The sequence below is a fragment of the Volvox carteri genome (genome assembly GCF_000143455.1).
Source record: "Volvox carteri f. nagariensis unplaced genomic scaffold VOLCAscaffold_44, whole genome shotgun sequence".
Lineage (NCBI taxonomy): Eukaryota > Viridiplantae > Chlorophyta > Chlorophyceae > Chlamydomonadales > Volvocaceae > Volvox > Volvox carteri.
In genome coordinates, this window is record NW_003307587.1 from 1,041,199 (window position 1) to 1,056,758 (window position 15,560).

Genomic DNA, 15,560 nt, shown 5'->3' on the forward strand with positions numbered 1-15,560 from the left:
GGTTCCTGGTCTGGTGGATTATTGATAGGGCTTTGGGCTACAAAAGGCTCTTGCAGTTTCAAAACCTGTTTTGACAGGCGCGATTGCGAAAGCTGGTTCAATGCATGACACCACCGCATAACCTCCTTCGCAAGTGTATGTAGTGCAGAAATTATTTTAATCTGAGTTTGGCAAAGAGATTTCTTGCATATGGTTCTCTTATTTGTCGTCGTATCGTGGACGCGGTAGATGATGTTGCTGGTACTAGCAGGATGTATATACTGCACGCTGTGTATAACCGTATGATGCGTGTTGCACGTTTCTTTCGACCCAACAGTTGTTACCATTAATGTTTACACCGCTGTTTGTAGTAATCTGAAAAACTCACAAAGGCCTTCTTTGTGTTTGGTCCCCAAGTGCTTAACATGCAAAAAAGAACGGTAGGTGTGCATACCTTTACATCCTGATACAACATAAAATACAACAGAAGTTGACTTTCTCTACCCTGTGATGTATGTGATACTCCTCTGCGTTGCGGATAGCGTTGCATTACAGTTGTACTGCAGGACATCGACAGAGCAGACTACACATTGTGTCAGCTGCATCCGTGACTTCAGAGTCTATGTAATATCAATTTAAATATCACAAATTTCTTAGCCTTGCGCGATCTCCTTGCAGCATACATTCTAAAATGCGTCTGGCTTAGCGGTCCCGTAAGAATTGACTTATATATATGCGTTCTTCATCTTGTTCGAAATGATACCCCAGAGGTACTCTGAATCTCGTGATCATAGCTATTAGGAACTAACTAGCAACATCATAGGAAGGGCTGTGGAACCTCGAGAGCACTTGCTTTTTTTGCCATTGCCAATGGGTTGTGGAAGCAGCGTAGCCAGGCGGACAGGTAAAGCAACAATTAATATCATATTCCCACGTCATCGCCGAGTTATGGCGGAAAAAACTTAAACCTATAAGATGTGGCAATATACATCGCTTTCTTAGCTGCAGCACAGCTACTCCTTTGCAGAGCCATGTCCATTCATAGAAATAATCCAACAGCTAAGTCGTAGCCCTTATCGTTTATGAAAGGAAGGATTTGTACGGCACCCGCAATTAAGGCCCTCCTATCAACTTGCGCAAGAGAGGAGGCATGCACCAGACATTTATGATTCCAATTGAGTTGCATAACTGCGATAGAGGCGCTGTTTCGCCTTACCATGTCCCCGCCCTGGGCACGATATCACAAGTTGGAGGCCGTGTGTGAGGCCGAAAGACGGAGGCAAAGGGGCCCTCCCTTCACTGTATTATTTTAACCCCTTACAAGCGTGCCAACGTTGTATGCGTCCGCTTGTCTCTCTATGTATCACCCTTCTGGCTGTGTGCGCCAGTGTGCGTCCGTGGACCAAGCATGCATTCCCTCAACGCAGCGGCGGTCAGGCTGCAACCTCGTTTGTCGAGTCTATCTGTCCACTGTCTGTCTGCCAGTACATCCTAATCCTGCCATAGGATGTCGCTCCCCCACACACACCCAACTTCCTGTTGCACCCGAGTTAACGCTCCGCCAACCCCCAACCTGCCCCAACCCCCCTGTCCTCCCACACCTCCCACCCCCTCAAACCCAGAGCCCAAGCCAACCGGCTCCCCGCACCCGACCTCCAGTCCCGCCCGCCAGCCCAGCTCCAGCACCCCTCAGCCACCCCGGCCACAAGCCACACAAGAGGGGCCATGCGGCACCCAACCTCAAACAGAACTGTCACAACCACCGCAACCGCCGCCTCCTAGCACCTCTGCTCCATCGATGGGCGCCACCTGCAAACCAGATTCCACCCCTGCCGTACAGTCCCAGGCCCAGCTTCCACCTAGCTACCCAGGTCCCCCACGGCACGAGGCCCCTGCAGGAGGGCGGCCCCCGGGAGTGGAGCCCCAGGTGTCAACACCTGCCGTACAAAACCCTCGGGATCCAGATCCGACCCAGCCACCGCAGGTGGGGTAGGGGCCGCAGACTGGGAAGCTTTTGTCTCCTGCTCGCTTGCCGGTTGGTTGACGGCTTGGTCAGCCTGATGGGTTGCTGCTCACCTTTCCGTTGCTCGGGTGCCGGGGGGGAACTCACATCCAGCCATTCGCCGTACAGCGGGAAGGTGGGGTCCAGCTCGGGCGGGCAGCTGCCCCCAGCCCCCTCCGGTTCCCCTGGAGGGCCCCCCAGTACCCCCAGTGCCGGTGCCCTGCCTTGCTTCTCCCAACCCCCCACCCGCTCTCCTCAGACTGGCACCCAGGAGCGAGCCCGCGAGCTGACCTCCCTGCTCGCCCGGCGGCTGGACGAGCAGCTGCAGCAGCAGGCGGCGGCTGAGGAGCAGCAGCAGCGGTTCCTGGCCAGGAGGGCGCAGTCGGGGCTGGGGGCGCTGAGCACCAGCACCAGCAGGAGGAGCTCCCTGAGGACCCACAGCACCACCGCCACCACGGGGCCGCCGGGGGGGGCCGCCAACACCAACACCACCAGCAGCACCCGGCGGCGGGGGGGCCCCGCCAGCAGTCTAACTGGCAGTACCAGTATCAGCTGCAAGGGCGGGGAGGGGGCCGGGGGGCTGGGTGAGGAGGTGGAGGCGCTGCTGGGGGGGTATGGCGCTGCTGGTGGTGGGGGCGGGGGCGGGGGCGTTAACCGGTTTCAGGCGCTGCTGCGGGACCTGATGGATTCGGCTCAGACGCAGGTGCGTATGTATGTATGTATGTGTGAGTGGCTGGGGGGACTTGTATGTGGGCTGTATCGTGAACTGTGTCACTGCGCTGTGCCTGCTCCCTGTCGTGTCGTGCCCCTCATCCCCCCCGGGGTAGCCGCTGGAATTGCGGACTTGATCACTGAGCCACGTGGCCAGCTCCGAGCTCGGGGCTGCGCCGCGCTCTCCGCACAGAGCGACAACCCACCGGCACACAACCCCAGTTTACGCACAGACAGACCCCTAGACACCCAGACAGACAGACAACAGCCCTCCAACAGCCGTTGACACCATCCCCTTTAACTCGCCCACCTGCCGCCTCCCGTACACATGCAATCCACCTGCCGTACAGCTCCTGCTGCCCGGGGACACACACACGGAGGAGGACGCCGCAGCGCTCCAGGCAGCAGCCGGATGTACGGCGGATCAGGCTGCGCGACTGCTTGACTGCCTGGCTGTTGTACGGGCCGCAGCGGATTCCCTGGCTCCTCCGGCGGCATCGACCCTGGATCCAGACGTGGTGGATCTGGAGACCGAGGCGGACGGTGCGGGCCGTACGAGTGGTACGGGTGGCGGCGGTGCCGCGGGTGCCGCTCCCGGCCCCCAGCAGCTGACCCGGCAGTTAGGGTTCCTGGCGGGTCTGGTGAATGAGGCGCCGGGCCTTAGGACGGCGGCAATGGCGCGAGGTGGGACCTGACGGGGCGGGAGGGGCGGGAGGGGGGGGAGGTGAGACTGTGTCGCGTGCGAGGTGATGTGATGTGATGTGATGTGATGTGATGTGATGTGATGTGATGAGTTGTTGGGGCTGGCTGTACTGAGAAGAAGAAGAGGAGGAGGAGGGGGAGGATCTGCAGGCATTCAGCGGAGTGCGCTGGCTAGGGGGGCAATGGAGGGGCCCTTGCTGTAGGTCTGCTGCTGCTGCTGCTACAGCTGCTGCTACAGCTGTCCTCGCTGCTGCACAACTACTCCCGTGATGATGATGATGATGATGTGGCAGCAGCCCCTCCTGTCCGTCATCGGCACATCGCTACCCGCGGACGAACAGGAGGACGGCCCCCCTCCCCCGTCCCCGCCCGCCTCCCCTGACCTCCTCCCTGCCCCCCCCTCCCGCAGACGCCGCCGCCCACCTCCTCCGTATCCTCACACACCACCCGGAGAAGGCCGCAGCCGCCAATGCCGCACTCGTACTGGGGGCACTGGCGGCGGGACCGCACCCGCACAAGACGACGCTCGTTGCCGCAGGAGTTGTAGACGGACTCCTGCAGGCCGCGCGAGGTCGTACGGCAGCGGCGGAGGCTGCCGGAGGTGACGCACCTGTCGTCACCGCCAACGCATGCAGCGCACTCGGTAATCTTTCCATCGGCCACGCTGCCGGCGCCGCCGCCATCGCCGCTTCCCCCGGAGGTATTGACACGTTGATTAGCCTGCTAGCCGTCAGCAACGCGCCCAACGTTCGTACAAACGCCGCGGGCGTGCTCGTACAGCTGATGGGCGCGCATGAGTCGTACCGTGCGGCGGTGGTCGCGGCTGGGGGCGTTCCGGCGCTTGCTGCGGGTATGCTTCGCGGTCCGGACGCGGCGGCGTGTAACTCGGTGACTGCGCTGTACAACCTGGCCGCCCTGACCCCCCCCAGTGTGCGGCCCGCCATGTCGGAGGCGGGTGGGAGCCTGGCGGTGAGGGGGGAGGGAAGGGCGGGTAGAGGGGAGGGAGGAGGGCAGAGGGGGAAGGGTAGACTCTTCTCCCCTGCAGCCGTTGTTTGCAGTAGGACGTTATTGGCGCCCCCTGACGGAGGGAAGGGAAGGGAAGGGGAGGGGATCGGGATTGGGACTCCCCCCCTTCATCCGCCCAGCCCCCGCCCACCCGCCCCACTAACACCCGTGCAACCCCAACCGCCCCTCTACCATCTCCCGTGGTTCGTCTCCCCCTTCCCCCCCCGCATGTCACGCCAGGTGGTGCCCCAGCTGCTGCTGTGTATGGCGGGACGTAACATCCGCGGTGAAGCCGACGAGTCGGTCGCCGCCTCGACCAGCGCAAGAGTCAACGCATCTGCCGTACTTTTAGAGCTCTGCAAAGACCCGGCGGCAGCGCCGCTGCTGGCGGACGCCGCGCTTGCGGTGCCCGCGGCTCTGGCGGCGCTGACCGCCGGCCGGCTGCCTCCGCTGCCGCCCTTACCTTCCGCCTCCCCGGCTCCTCCCCCTACCCCGCCGTCCTCTGACCTCCTCTCCGGCGGTGTGGACCTGCTGTACCCGGTCCCCCCCGTGGTCCGCGGCAACTGCCTGCTGTGCATGATGGCGCTGGCGCGGATGGGCTCCACCATGCAGCTGGAGCTGGGCCGGTGCGGGGCGGTGGGGACGCTGCTGGAGCTGCTGGAGTCTGGGCAGGACCCGGCCATGCAGGTGATTGAGAGCGGGTAGAGGGGGAAGGGTGGGGAAGCGGTTTGTATGCGTGTGAGCTTGTATGTATGTATGCATGTATGTACGTATGTATGTATGTATGTATGTATAGTAGGGATAGGAGATGCAGTACCTGCTCACCCGACCTACCTGACCCGGGCGGGGAGTGGAAGGGGGAGTGGGGAGGGGGTGGGGGACGATACCCTTGGCTTATCTTGGCGGTCTTTCCGTGTGAAGTGAAGTACGGATTGGATTGCTGGCTCATTGGGTTGTATAGCTTGGTAAACATCCCCCTCCTTTGCCCGTACCATGGTTCGGTTGCAAGTCCCTCCTTGCCCGGGTTTTCCCGCCTGATCTTTGGTTGGTTGTTGGTTGTTGGTTGCTCGGTTGTGTTCAGATCAACTCCGCCAACGCGCTTTGTTCTCTAGCGGCCGCGAATTCGGACATCCATTCGGCGCTGGTGGCCTCACGCTGTGTGCCGCTGCTGGCGGGGCTCTTGATTCGGGGAGGTGGGTGTGAGGATGAAGATCTAGGGGGATGGGGGGACGGGGGGAAGGGGAGAGGAAAAAGGGAGGGGGCGGGGGGACTGTTTAACTGTTTCGGTTGGACTGTGAGTGCAGGGAAGAATGGGAGTGGTATGGTTGGTTGGTTGGTTGAAACGCACGGCACACGGTTGGTGATCCCACTATGTACGGTAATGCGGGTTTTTTTCAGACTGCGCCTCGCCTGTGTATGGTGTATCCTCACACCGGGTCATATTGGACAAACGTACGGCATGTCGTACGCACCAGGTGATGCGGCTCGAGCCAATGTTGCGGCCGTACTGGTGACCATGATGAAGGACGAGGAGGCCAGGAGCCAAATACAGGTGCGCAACCGCCTGTCACCGCCCAACACCGCCCTCCAGTTCTGCACTTCACCACTTCGGTTTCCTTTGCTTTTCTGCTTTCATTAGGACTTTTCCTTTTATCTTGGCGGCTAGGTAGTTTTTCCGCTTTTCCGCTGCCTTTTTTGTCTCAATCCCCAACCCTCATCCCTCCGACTCGTTCACTCGCTCACGGCAGTTGTGGTGGTTGTGCACAGGAGTGCGGTGCACTTTCGTCCTTGGTACGACTGGTGTGCATGCTCTTGGACGAGCGATCTGCGTCAGGTACGTGAGTGATGATTGGTTGGCAGTTTGACGGGCTCCGGGTTGTTACCGTACGAGTGGTGAAGCCTAGGAAGTGTAGGGGAAGGGTCCAGCGCTTCCTCTCCCTCCCAACTCCCTCCCTAAGCCCCGCGCCGGAAACTCACACATCACGCACTGCCCACTGCGCGCCCTTGAGGGGGTTGCGGCCGCAACCCCCTGTGACCTCCTTCCGCATGTGGGCATATGTGAACATATATGCGTGCAGGAGGCGGCTCCCCCCCTTCCCCCTCCCCCTCCCCTTCCCCCGACCCGGGTGGTGTGCTGTGTAACACGGTGGGGGCGCTGGCTGAGGCGGCCAAGTACCCCGAGCTACGGAGGAGCCTGATGCAGGTGGAGGGGGGGGGAGCGGGAGGGGGGAAGAGGAGGCGAGTGTGTTTGTGGGTATGGTCGTATGTGTGTATGGGGTTAGGTATGTGTTACCTCTGTTCGCGCGTATGTAGGTCTGTATGGTGGTTCCCAACAGGGTAGCAGTACAGGGTGTGTGTGAGGGCGCAACGCAGAAGCGCTCAGCAGTGGGAGGTTCCGGTAGGTGGTGACTCCTGATGGACCTTTCCCCCCTCTCCCCACATGTGTCGCCATGTTCGGACGGATGTACGGATGTACGGATGCGGCCCCAGGTGGAGTTTGGAGAGAGTCTGGGTGCGCTGCTCAGATGTCTCAAGGAGGCTCCGGAACCAGCCCAGGTGGGTTAGAGCAGTCCAGGGCCCCGGGGATGCGGGCCTCTCCGCTCGTGTGAACCCCACCTGGAGCACGAGGGCGGGTAGCGGGCACACGGGAGGAGGGAAGGAAGGGGGCTCGTTGTGGACACTAAGCTCCTCCTGCCACCATGTGCGGCAGGTCCGCCTCCATCCCCCTTCTTAAACCCCAACCGCCAACCGGTGAGCTCCGTCTTGGTCGCATTCGGTTAGGGCAGGTTGCACACACACTCCCCTTCCCCTCCGCCGCTAACTGGCCACAGGTGAATGCCGCTGCAGCTTTGTGTCACTTATGTCGGGAGCAGTCCGCTGCCGTACAACTGGGCCGCCTCCGGGGGGTGGAGCTTCTCAAGGTGCGGGAGTGGTGGTGGTGGGTTGGGGAGTATGGAGGGATATCGCCCAGGACGGGTAAAGGGCTTTGCGGGTCTCGGATTGTGATGCGGAGGTTCCGGTAGGTGGTGGCTCCTGATGGCGTGGCCTCTACTTCTCCGCCCTCCGCCTCCTGCAGCTCGTGACACGCCAACATCCGGGCCCCCGGGCCAGATATCCCCACCCAGTGCCCAGTGCCCACATGTCCGTGAGACGTGCTGAGGGGCGTCTGCACGGACGTTCGGTGCAGATGTTGGTATACGCTCGAGGGTACGGATGTCCGGATGCCTGCTTGCCTAGTCGTACTACGGCAGGCGTCATATTCCTAACCCCACGTCGGCGGACTCCGTCCCCCTATCCCCTATCCCATGCTGCTGCTGGTGCTGCAAGTCCTCCTCATCTTCGGAGCTCCGCCCGGTCACATGTACTGCTTTCACCAACCCCCCTCACACACCCGCCCCTCCCTTGCCTCACTCCCCGGTTCAGGAGGCGGTGGGGGCCAGGCCTGACGACTGGGGGGGTGGATCTCCGGGGCCAGGGTCGGGCTGTAGTCCCACCTCCTGGACCCGACCCTCATCCCGGCTCAGACATAACGCTAGCAGGTGGGCGAGCGCGTGCTTGTGGACGATATGTACGGGTTGTGGGAGTGGGGGTTTCGAAACATGTCTCGGGTGCTACACCGGGTCCCCCCCCCCGGCGGGTTGTGGGGAGTCTCCCGGCTCGTGGTTCCCAACCGCCGAGTTACGCCGCCACTAGGGTGTACACGTATGTGTGGGTATGTATGTGGGTATGTATGTGGGTATGTATGTGGGTATGTATGTGGGTATGTATGTGGGTATGGATTCAGCATTAGCTCCTCCCTAAATCTCCTCTCTAAACCCCCTATAACCTCCTTTCGCCCCCCACCCTATGCCACCCCAATGAAGGGCGCTCGCACGACTGCAAGAGCAACTCACAGCGATGGACGAGCAAGTGCAGGCCGCAGCAGTAGCAAGGGCTGCGGGGAGGGCGTCAGCGACGGGAACGGCTGCTGCTGCAGCGGGGGATATTGAAGTGGACGAGGCACCGTATGCTCTTCGCGGTCTCAGCCATGATGTCCTGGGCGGCGGCAGCATGGCGGCGGCGGGGGGACCGGATCGTCGCTCTGATCCTCCGAGGGCCGCCTGGGGGCTGGTGGACGCGGAGGCGCTGGCGGCGGAGGTGGAGGACGAGGCGGCGGCAATACCGCGTTCAGCACTTTCCCGTACATTTGAGTCCGTACGATCGTACAAGTCCTATAAGGACGACGACTCGGACAGCTTGAGTGTGGTGATCACACCGCCGCTGCCGCTAGCCGCATACTAGGATTGGTTGTAAGGTGTTCTTAGGGGCCAGCGCTGTAAAGGCACATGTCCTCATCACTGTTAGATTGCCACAGAGCAAAGCTGTTACACTTCATCCCACAGCCTTTACGAGTTGATGCGGGTTGGCAGATGCATTAGGAACTGATAGACGAGGCGACATTGTAGCGCACCGTGTGTACCGGGCCCCTGGAAAGTGGCGCAGCAGGACAGCGGTACGGCAGGACAGCCGCCAGCTATGTAGGTGGCCGGTTTGGGTTCAATCCGGGCGTGGTACGACGGGGTAGGTACGGTGTTCGTAGAGAGTTAGGCTCCAGGGTTGTGCTGGGATGAGGCTTGTTAGAGGGTAGAGGGTGAGGGGAGAACTCAGCGCAGTGCCGCGCCGTGGCATAAGAAGGCCTTATGTGTGATGCAGTACCTCCTCGGCGTTCATATGTATGCGCATGTGTATGGATACTTTTGGGACACGGATGTGTGTACGTGTGAGTGTATTGTATGTATGTACGTGTCTTCGTGTGCAGATGTGGAAGGCGCTTTTTGCAGGTTCGGGCGTATGCATTTAAAAGCCGCGCAGGAGGTGTCATGTACGAAACACGCACGTAATTCAGTTTTTACCGTACTGCCATGTACGTGTAAACATTAAATTGGCAATTTGCGCGCCGGATGACGGCTTTCGTCACGAATGGCTTATGGCATCGCGGAACAATGACAGCCTGTCTTCTTGCTTGGATGTCGGCAGGAAGCAGCAGCATCCAACCGGTATGCCGCGCGTCCACAAGTCCGCAAGTCACTCCACCAAACCCCGTATGTAACTTCCACCTGCAAAGTAGCACCCAGCGGTGACCACCTGCCACTCCACCAGCTGTTGCCTGTCCAAGTGCATATTATGTACCACCACACCGTTGGCCAGCAGTCAGCCTACTTCTACGTGTAGCCAAAACACACACACCGGGACCCGCCGGGGCAATCCCTCCCGCTATCGTCGCAGGCAGACACACCGCATTATCGTCCGCTGGTGTCGTGATGGCTGAGGTCCCCTCCCCCCCAGCAGCTACACCGCCTTGGGCCAGGGCTCCCGCAGCTCCCCCACGTCCCCGCCGGCCACCACATCCGGCAGCTTGGCTCGCAGCAGGGACTCCAGCTCCTGAGTAGGGTGATGATGTCCACATGAAGGGAACATGGGAGCCGGGGGCCGGGGCTGAGTGGGGGGGCTGAGGGAGGGAAAGACGAACCACAAACGAGTGAAGCTGCTGCCAGGGGGGGGGCTGAAAGGGGACAGGGGCGAGCTGCACACGCGCCGCGAGTGGACCCGTACATGAAGAACGCAGTGTGCGCTTCAGATGGAGCGGATAGTGAGTCTACCCGCCCGTGAACGGCAGGTCGACATTTGAGGTACCAGTTTTCATGTTCATATCCCAATGGGGGACCGAGCCGCAGAAAGCGGTGCGCATCCACGCAAATACACACTCACACAGAGGTGCGCAGCGGACCTGGTTGCTCGTGCGCTATCCGTCCGGGGTTTAGGGAAGGAAGGCGTCCAGGACGGTTCATGCGCCGTGCCATCATTGGAGTTCTGGATGCAAGCACGGGTCACTGTCGCAAGCTCCACACGGTCTCTAATGCTGTCTTCACTCACCGAACTGAACCGCACCGTTCTGGCCGGCGGAGGACAACCGAGAGTGCATCCGCATGCGCACCAGAGAGTATACCTACCGACGTGTGTCGCCCCCTGTCCGCCACCAGCGAGAGGTGGAGGAGGGCAACCGGCGTCCTGCCTCAGCGGCGAGCGCAGCTGCCCCCTAGACCCCCTGTAAGGCCCCTAGGAAACCCCTCCGACCGCCGGCCCTTCCCCCTTTCGCGCTGGTGGGGCTCGGGGCCACCGACGACGTACCACAGTGTTGACCGTCAGCCCCGCACGGGCGTGCACCATCAGGCACTCCCGGGCGCTGCACTCCTCGGGGGTCCAGGAGTGGTACCTGAAGGTGGCGGTTGGGGCGGTTAGGACGTTAGGCGGTTGGGAGAGGAGGGAGTGGGGAACAGCTGTATAGACAGCTAACCCTAAAACCCTATATTGAGATGTGGATAGGCAGCGAGGGAGCGGGGGAGCACGAGGGCGACAGGCAAGGACATCATCATCGATGGGAAAGGCTCATCAAGGGTACCTCCAAACCCCCATCAGTCCTTACAGAGTCCTGCGCAACTGGGTGCGCAGTACTGTCAGGCGCAGAGACACGTGTGCCGTGACATGATGACGACGAGCGACCGGGACCGCGGGAGTCAGGTCTGACTCGGGGCTGCGGGAGCTCCCAAGACACCACATAACCGACCGGAGCTGGACACCTCGCGACGTAACGCACCGCGTGTAGTTCTCGTGGTCGTAGTGCACGAGGCGGTGGTCGGTGGCCCGCCAGGCAAAGTGGTGCAGGTCGCCAGCGCTCTGAGTCATGTTGTAGTACAGCTTGGAGAGGCCCAGCCATTCCCACTTGTACGGCAGCAGCTCGACGACGGCAGAACCTGCAGCAAGCCGCCGGATGAGGGATGAGGCTTACATGGCGAGGTAGAGGATGTTAATCCTTCATCATATGCGTCTGTGTGGGTGTAGGTCCAACTAATGCGGCTGGGAACCTCGACATGAAGCAGCACGGTTTGCTGTGCACTCCGCCCCAATCTGTGCCTCTCTTGGGTGTGCTCGACGCTTCCTCTAAACCCCCGGCTCCCGTACAACCACCTCGCCAGTGGCCCCGGTACACCTCCAACCACCTCAATCCACAACCACCTCAACCCGGAAGCGGTTTTCTTCGGCCTTACCTCTTTCACCTCTCCATCTCCCCACCCCCCTACAGCGCCCCCCACTGCCCCCCGTCTCCCCCACCTGGCGCCATGAGTGTTGCAGTGGCCAGCAGGGGCCCATGTCGCGCCACCAGCACCGAGCTGCGTGCGAACGTGTCCAGGTGCGAGACGAAGGGCGCATCCGTGGACAGGGTGACGGTGCGCACCTCCAGGCCGGTGGCCGTCCCCACCCGCCGCAAGACCTCCTGGACCTCCTGCCAGTTGACCACCTGGGGCTCAGGGGCAGGGGGGGGCAAGAGGGGGCAGTCCCACACCGACCTGGACGAGATCCGAACGGCCCACTCAGTTCGCGAACACCCCCGGGACATGGAGAGCTCCCCCTCCCCTCTCCCCCCTCACCGGGGGATAGTCCTCATGCGGCAGCAGCAGCGTCATGACCCGGGGTGAGCCGGGCAGGGGAGGGGGCGGAGGGGAGCCGGGGACCCAGCTGGAGGCAGGAGGGTCCAGGCCAGCTCGCTTGTAGGCGGCAGCCCTGTGACCACGCAGGGGGGGGGGGAAGACGAACCACAAACGAGTGAAGCTGCTGCCAGGGCAAGAGTGCACCAGACGTAGAACTGACCGAAAGGCGTCCGTGAAGACGGCGACCTCGGGATGACGTAGTGAAGCTGATGTCGGAAAAACTACCTACCTAAGCCGCCAGGGCTAAAAAAGCAGGAAAAGCAGTAATGCCAAACCGTAAAAGAAGGATGGGGGGGGGGAGAAGATACGAATATGGCAAGAGACAGGGATGGCGTAATAGCGGTCTAGGACGTCAAGATGTAAGCAGGCATGTTGGGTGAGGAGACATCTGGGCCCGTGTCAGGTGGGGGACCGGAGGGGCGGTGGCGGTGCGGTGCGTAGGAGCACGTATGGGTTGCTTGTCCAACCTGTGTGTTCACGTGGCGTGTGCATGCATATACAGCCCCCAAACGCCTCCCAAACGTCTCCCACCGCACACCCCCCACATACCCCCCAGATGCCCTCCTTCAGCCCATCTACCAGCGCGGCTACAGTACCCCCTCCCCCGCCCTCGTCCCTCCAATCCACACTGAGAGGGGCCCCACATGCGCATGCAACGACTTACACCAAAGACGCAGTACGTGTGTTTAGCCCGGGCATGTCTCCGCCGCTCAAGCCGACCCCCTAGCTCACCTGAAAGCCGCCGCGTAGCTGGCGTTACTGAACCCCACATCCAGCTCCCGGTTGACGTAACGCCCGCAGCCGTCGTACCGCCACAGGTCGCCGTGGTCCGCACCGATGAAGCCGGTCTTGCGCTCCGGGTGGGTGTACCTTTAGGCGAGGGAGGGAGGGAGGGGAGGAGGGAGAAGGGGCGGGAAGGGGGAGAAAGAGCCAAGACTCACGGTAGGTAAAGAGCCCTCCTGATGTGGCCTTCCCCGTCCAAAAGGCGCCGGAATGCCCCCACATTGCCCCCTGCTCGCAGGTCTAGTTCCGATCGCCCGTCTAATGTTCGCTCGCTCGCTTGGGCAGCGGTTAACGGGTCCCTGGGCGATCACCCCACCGTATGGGACAAGGACTAGGACTAGGAGGGTTCTCAAGGAGAAGCTGCGTGGGGCGGCAATGCTCCAGGGGCTACCCCATGCCATGTTCAAATACCTTTGGCCACCAGCCCCCGGCTCGCTTACAGCCCCCCCAACACCTGGTCACCACGACCCTTCCCTGCCGCCAACCCACATCCACACACCTGTCCTGCACCACCAGCAGGTTCTCAATGGCCAGCCAGGACAGCTTGGGGAAGGCCTGTGCGGGTGGGGACCCGGTCACGAAGGAGAGGGCAGGGACGATAATGCTGTCAGTAAATGTACGAATGAATGAGTGGGTTAGCTGCTGGTACATACGCAGGTGCGAGCCAAATGGTGATGGTGGGGAGTAGCGGCTGCGCTGTGATGGGTTGGTTGGCGGAGGAGGAGGTACACCCGGTGCACGTCTGGAAGAGGCGGAATGAGAAAGACCGTCGGGCAGTCGGGCAGTCGGGCCGGGAGGAAATATGGGTGGAGGGATAACACATAGGCGGGTGCGGACATGTTGCCATTTGGGACTGCAGCCCCCGCTGTGACACCGCCTCTCACCTCCAGGTCCGCATGGTCAATGATGGGCGGTACCGGGGCGCCTCCCTTCCGCACTCCAGGCGCCACTGCAATGGCCAGGATTTCCTTGAACCAGTCGTTCATTTCCTGCAGGAAAAGAAGAGGAGGAAGAAAATCAAAAAGCCAGGAGAAAGACACCGCGGAACAAACAACAATAAACCCATTTGAGGATACAAAAAGCGCCGCACGCAACAGGTAGCCTAGTTCCCCCAGACCACACATGCCACACACGCAACGTACTCACATACGCGTTCGCACCCGCATGCGTGTGCGTCCACCAATCGCCACGTCAGTGCAGCTACCCAGGAAACACGTAACCGAAACAGAAACGTGACGGGACCCTAAGGACAGAAACGGCTGTTCCCCCTTCGATGCATTCCTGTCGGCATTAAGACCACCAGCCGTCCCCACCAACCGTCCCCGCCAACACCCAACCACCAGCACCACCATCACCCGCCACAGGTAGGGTTGACGCCGTCTGAACTCATAATCGGGTTGGCACCTCTCCCTTCGCAAGCTGGCACGAGCCCCAACATGAGCTCACAGCACTGATAGCCGCAAGGGTGTAAGGACCCCGAGTTAACCCACACCACCAAAGAGGCGCCCCCTACCGGAGGGCCTAACACAACGCCATCAGCTTCCACATACGAGCTGTAACAGGCAGGACATCAGATTACTGAACTGCCATCTGTGCATGTGTTACGTTCCCTCACCCTGAATCCCGTTGTAACTCCCCAACCTCAACATCTTCGCAACAGGGTCCCCACTCGCCGTCGCTACTAGTCGGGTTCTCACAGCCGCACACTCGCCTCCCGCCGTGCCCGCCTGCCCTCTCTCTCTCTCTCTCTCTCTCTCTCTCTCTCTCTCTCTCTCTCCCGCCCACCTTTCGCAGATTGGGTAACAGGATGCGGTCCACATAGCCCCCCCGGGTGCCGACGGAGTTACTCCGCCATGCTCCGTCCATAAGTACCGAGTAGGTGGTCAGCATGATCTCCGCCCAGTGGCCCAGGTTGTCGGGGAAGGCGGGGAAGGGGAAGTCTACCAGCAGGGTGGTGCCCGGCAGGAAGCCGGTGCGCATGTTGTCGGTGAAGGAACTGATGTTGCTGACAGGCAGGTTGATCAGCGCGCAGTTAACGGAGAGGCCCTCCTCGAGCTGGCTGCTAGGAGGGTGGCTAGCAACGGAACTGGTGGTGGTGGTAGCATCCGTGGAGGACGTGGAAAGGGGAGTGTCGGAAGTGCCAGGCTGGTCGCCGTCACGAAACATGGCATCTGGCGGCACCAGCGCATACCATTTGTGTGCGTGCCAGAAGGCATTGTGGTAAACCTTGTGTGAATCCTCGGTCCGAGTCATGGTGGTGAAGAGTGGCTCGCCGTTGCGAGCGTAGGTCCCCACGCTGCACCAGTTCGGCAACGAAATACTCCCTCGATTGACTGGGGTACGTTGCGCGGGTGGGGCCCCTGCCTGTGCCCGTGCGGTGGTTGAGGGAACAGCTTTGGCACCGCCCTCAGCCGGCCGCTGGGGCATTGCTTGCTGTTTCGGTAAGCCGTTTCCATTAGCGGAAGGGAAACCGTGTAACCACCCGATGGAGATCAACGCAACTAGTAACACAAAAGATTTCCAGTGACTTCGTGACTCCATATTCAGTGGTAGTGATTTCTCTGGTTCCACGGGATTGCTGTAAGCGCAGTCGGGCTGTTAGCTCCGCAAAAACTTGCCGGCTACGGATGATCGGCCACTTATGGAACCGCCTCCGGACAAATTAGCTTCCAGCGGCACACAAGATTCTCAGGTGCCGATGCCTAATGTCCATCTCCATATTCAGGAAAGTACCACGTCCTCCTTCTATACTTCCTAGTCAGATACAGCTCAAAAAAACATTACGTATCGTGCATAAAGAATATTTCGATCATGCGTAATAAGAAACAATACTGTATCATTCAAAGAACCAG

General features: G+C 60.7%; 2 protein-coding genes across 2 annotated transcripts; one reads left to right on the forward strand and one right to left on the reverse strand.

Moving 5' to 3' along the window:
• Positions 1-404: 404 nt before the first annotated feature.
• VOLCADRAFT_95541 (uncharacterized protein) lies at positions 405-8,680 on the forward strand (the record flags this gene model as incomplete). The annotated part of the gene is made up of 15 exons (XM_002954592.1): positions 405-419; positions 1,604-1,963; positions 2,241-2,684; positions 3,043-3,376; positions 3,804-4,363; positions 4,640-5,086; positions 5,481-5,592; positions 5,875-5,951; positions 6,167-6,233; positions 6,478-6,602; positions 6,890-6,955; positions 7,231-7,320; positions 7,476-7,544; positions 7,823-7,938; positions 8,263-8,680. The coding sequence occupies 15 exons, from the start codon at positions 405-407 to the stop codon at positions 8,678-8,680; spliced, it is 3,300 nt and encodes a 1,099-aa protein (XP_002954638.1).
• Positions 8,681-9,727: 1,047 nt separating this feature from the next.
• VOLCADRAFT_106494 (uncharacterized protein) lies at positions 9,728-15,517 on the reverse strand (the record flags this gene model as incomplete). Its single annotated transcript, XM_002954661.1, has 11 exons — positions 14,494-15,517; positions 13,593-13,697; positions 13,208-13,263; positions 12,867-13,007; positions 12,658-12,795; positions 11,866-11,998; positions 11,549-11,735; positions 11,034-11,190; positions 10,568-10,652; positions 10,313-10,405; positions 9,728-9,820 (listed from the first exon to the last, which is right to left on the reverse strand). Exons 1-11 carry the CDS (start codon positions 15,247-15,249, stop codon positions 9,728-9,730), a joined length of 1,944 nt encoding a protein of 647 aa, XP_002954707.1. The 5' UTR covers positions 15,250-15,517.
• Between the last annotated feature and the right edge of the window lie 43 nt (positions 15,518-15,560).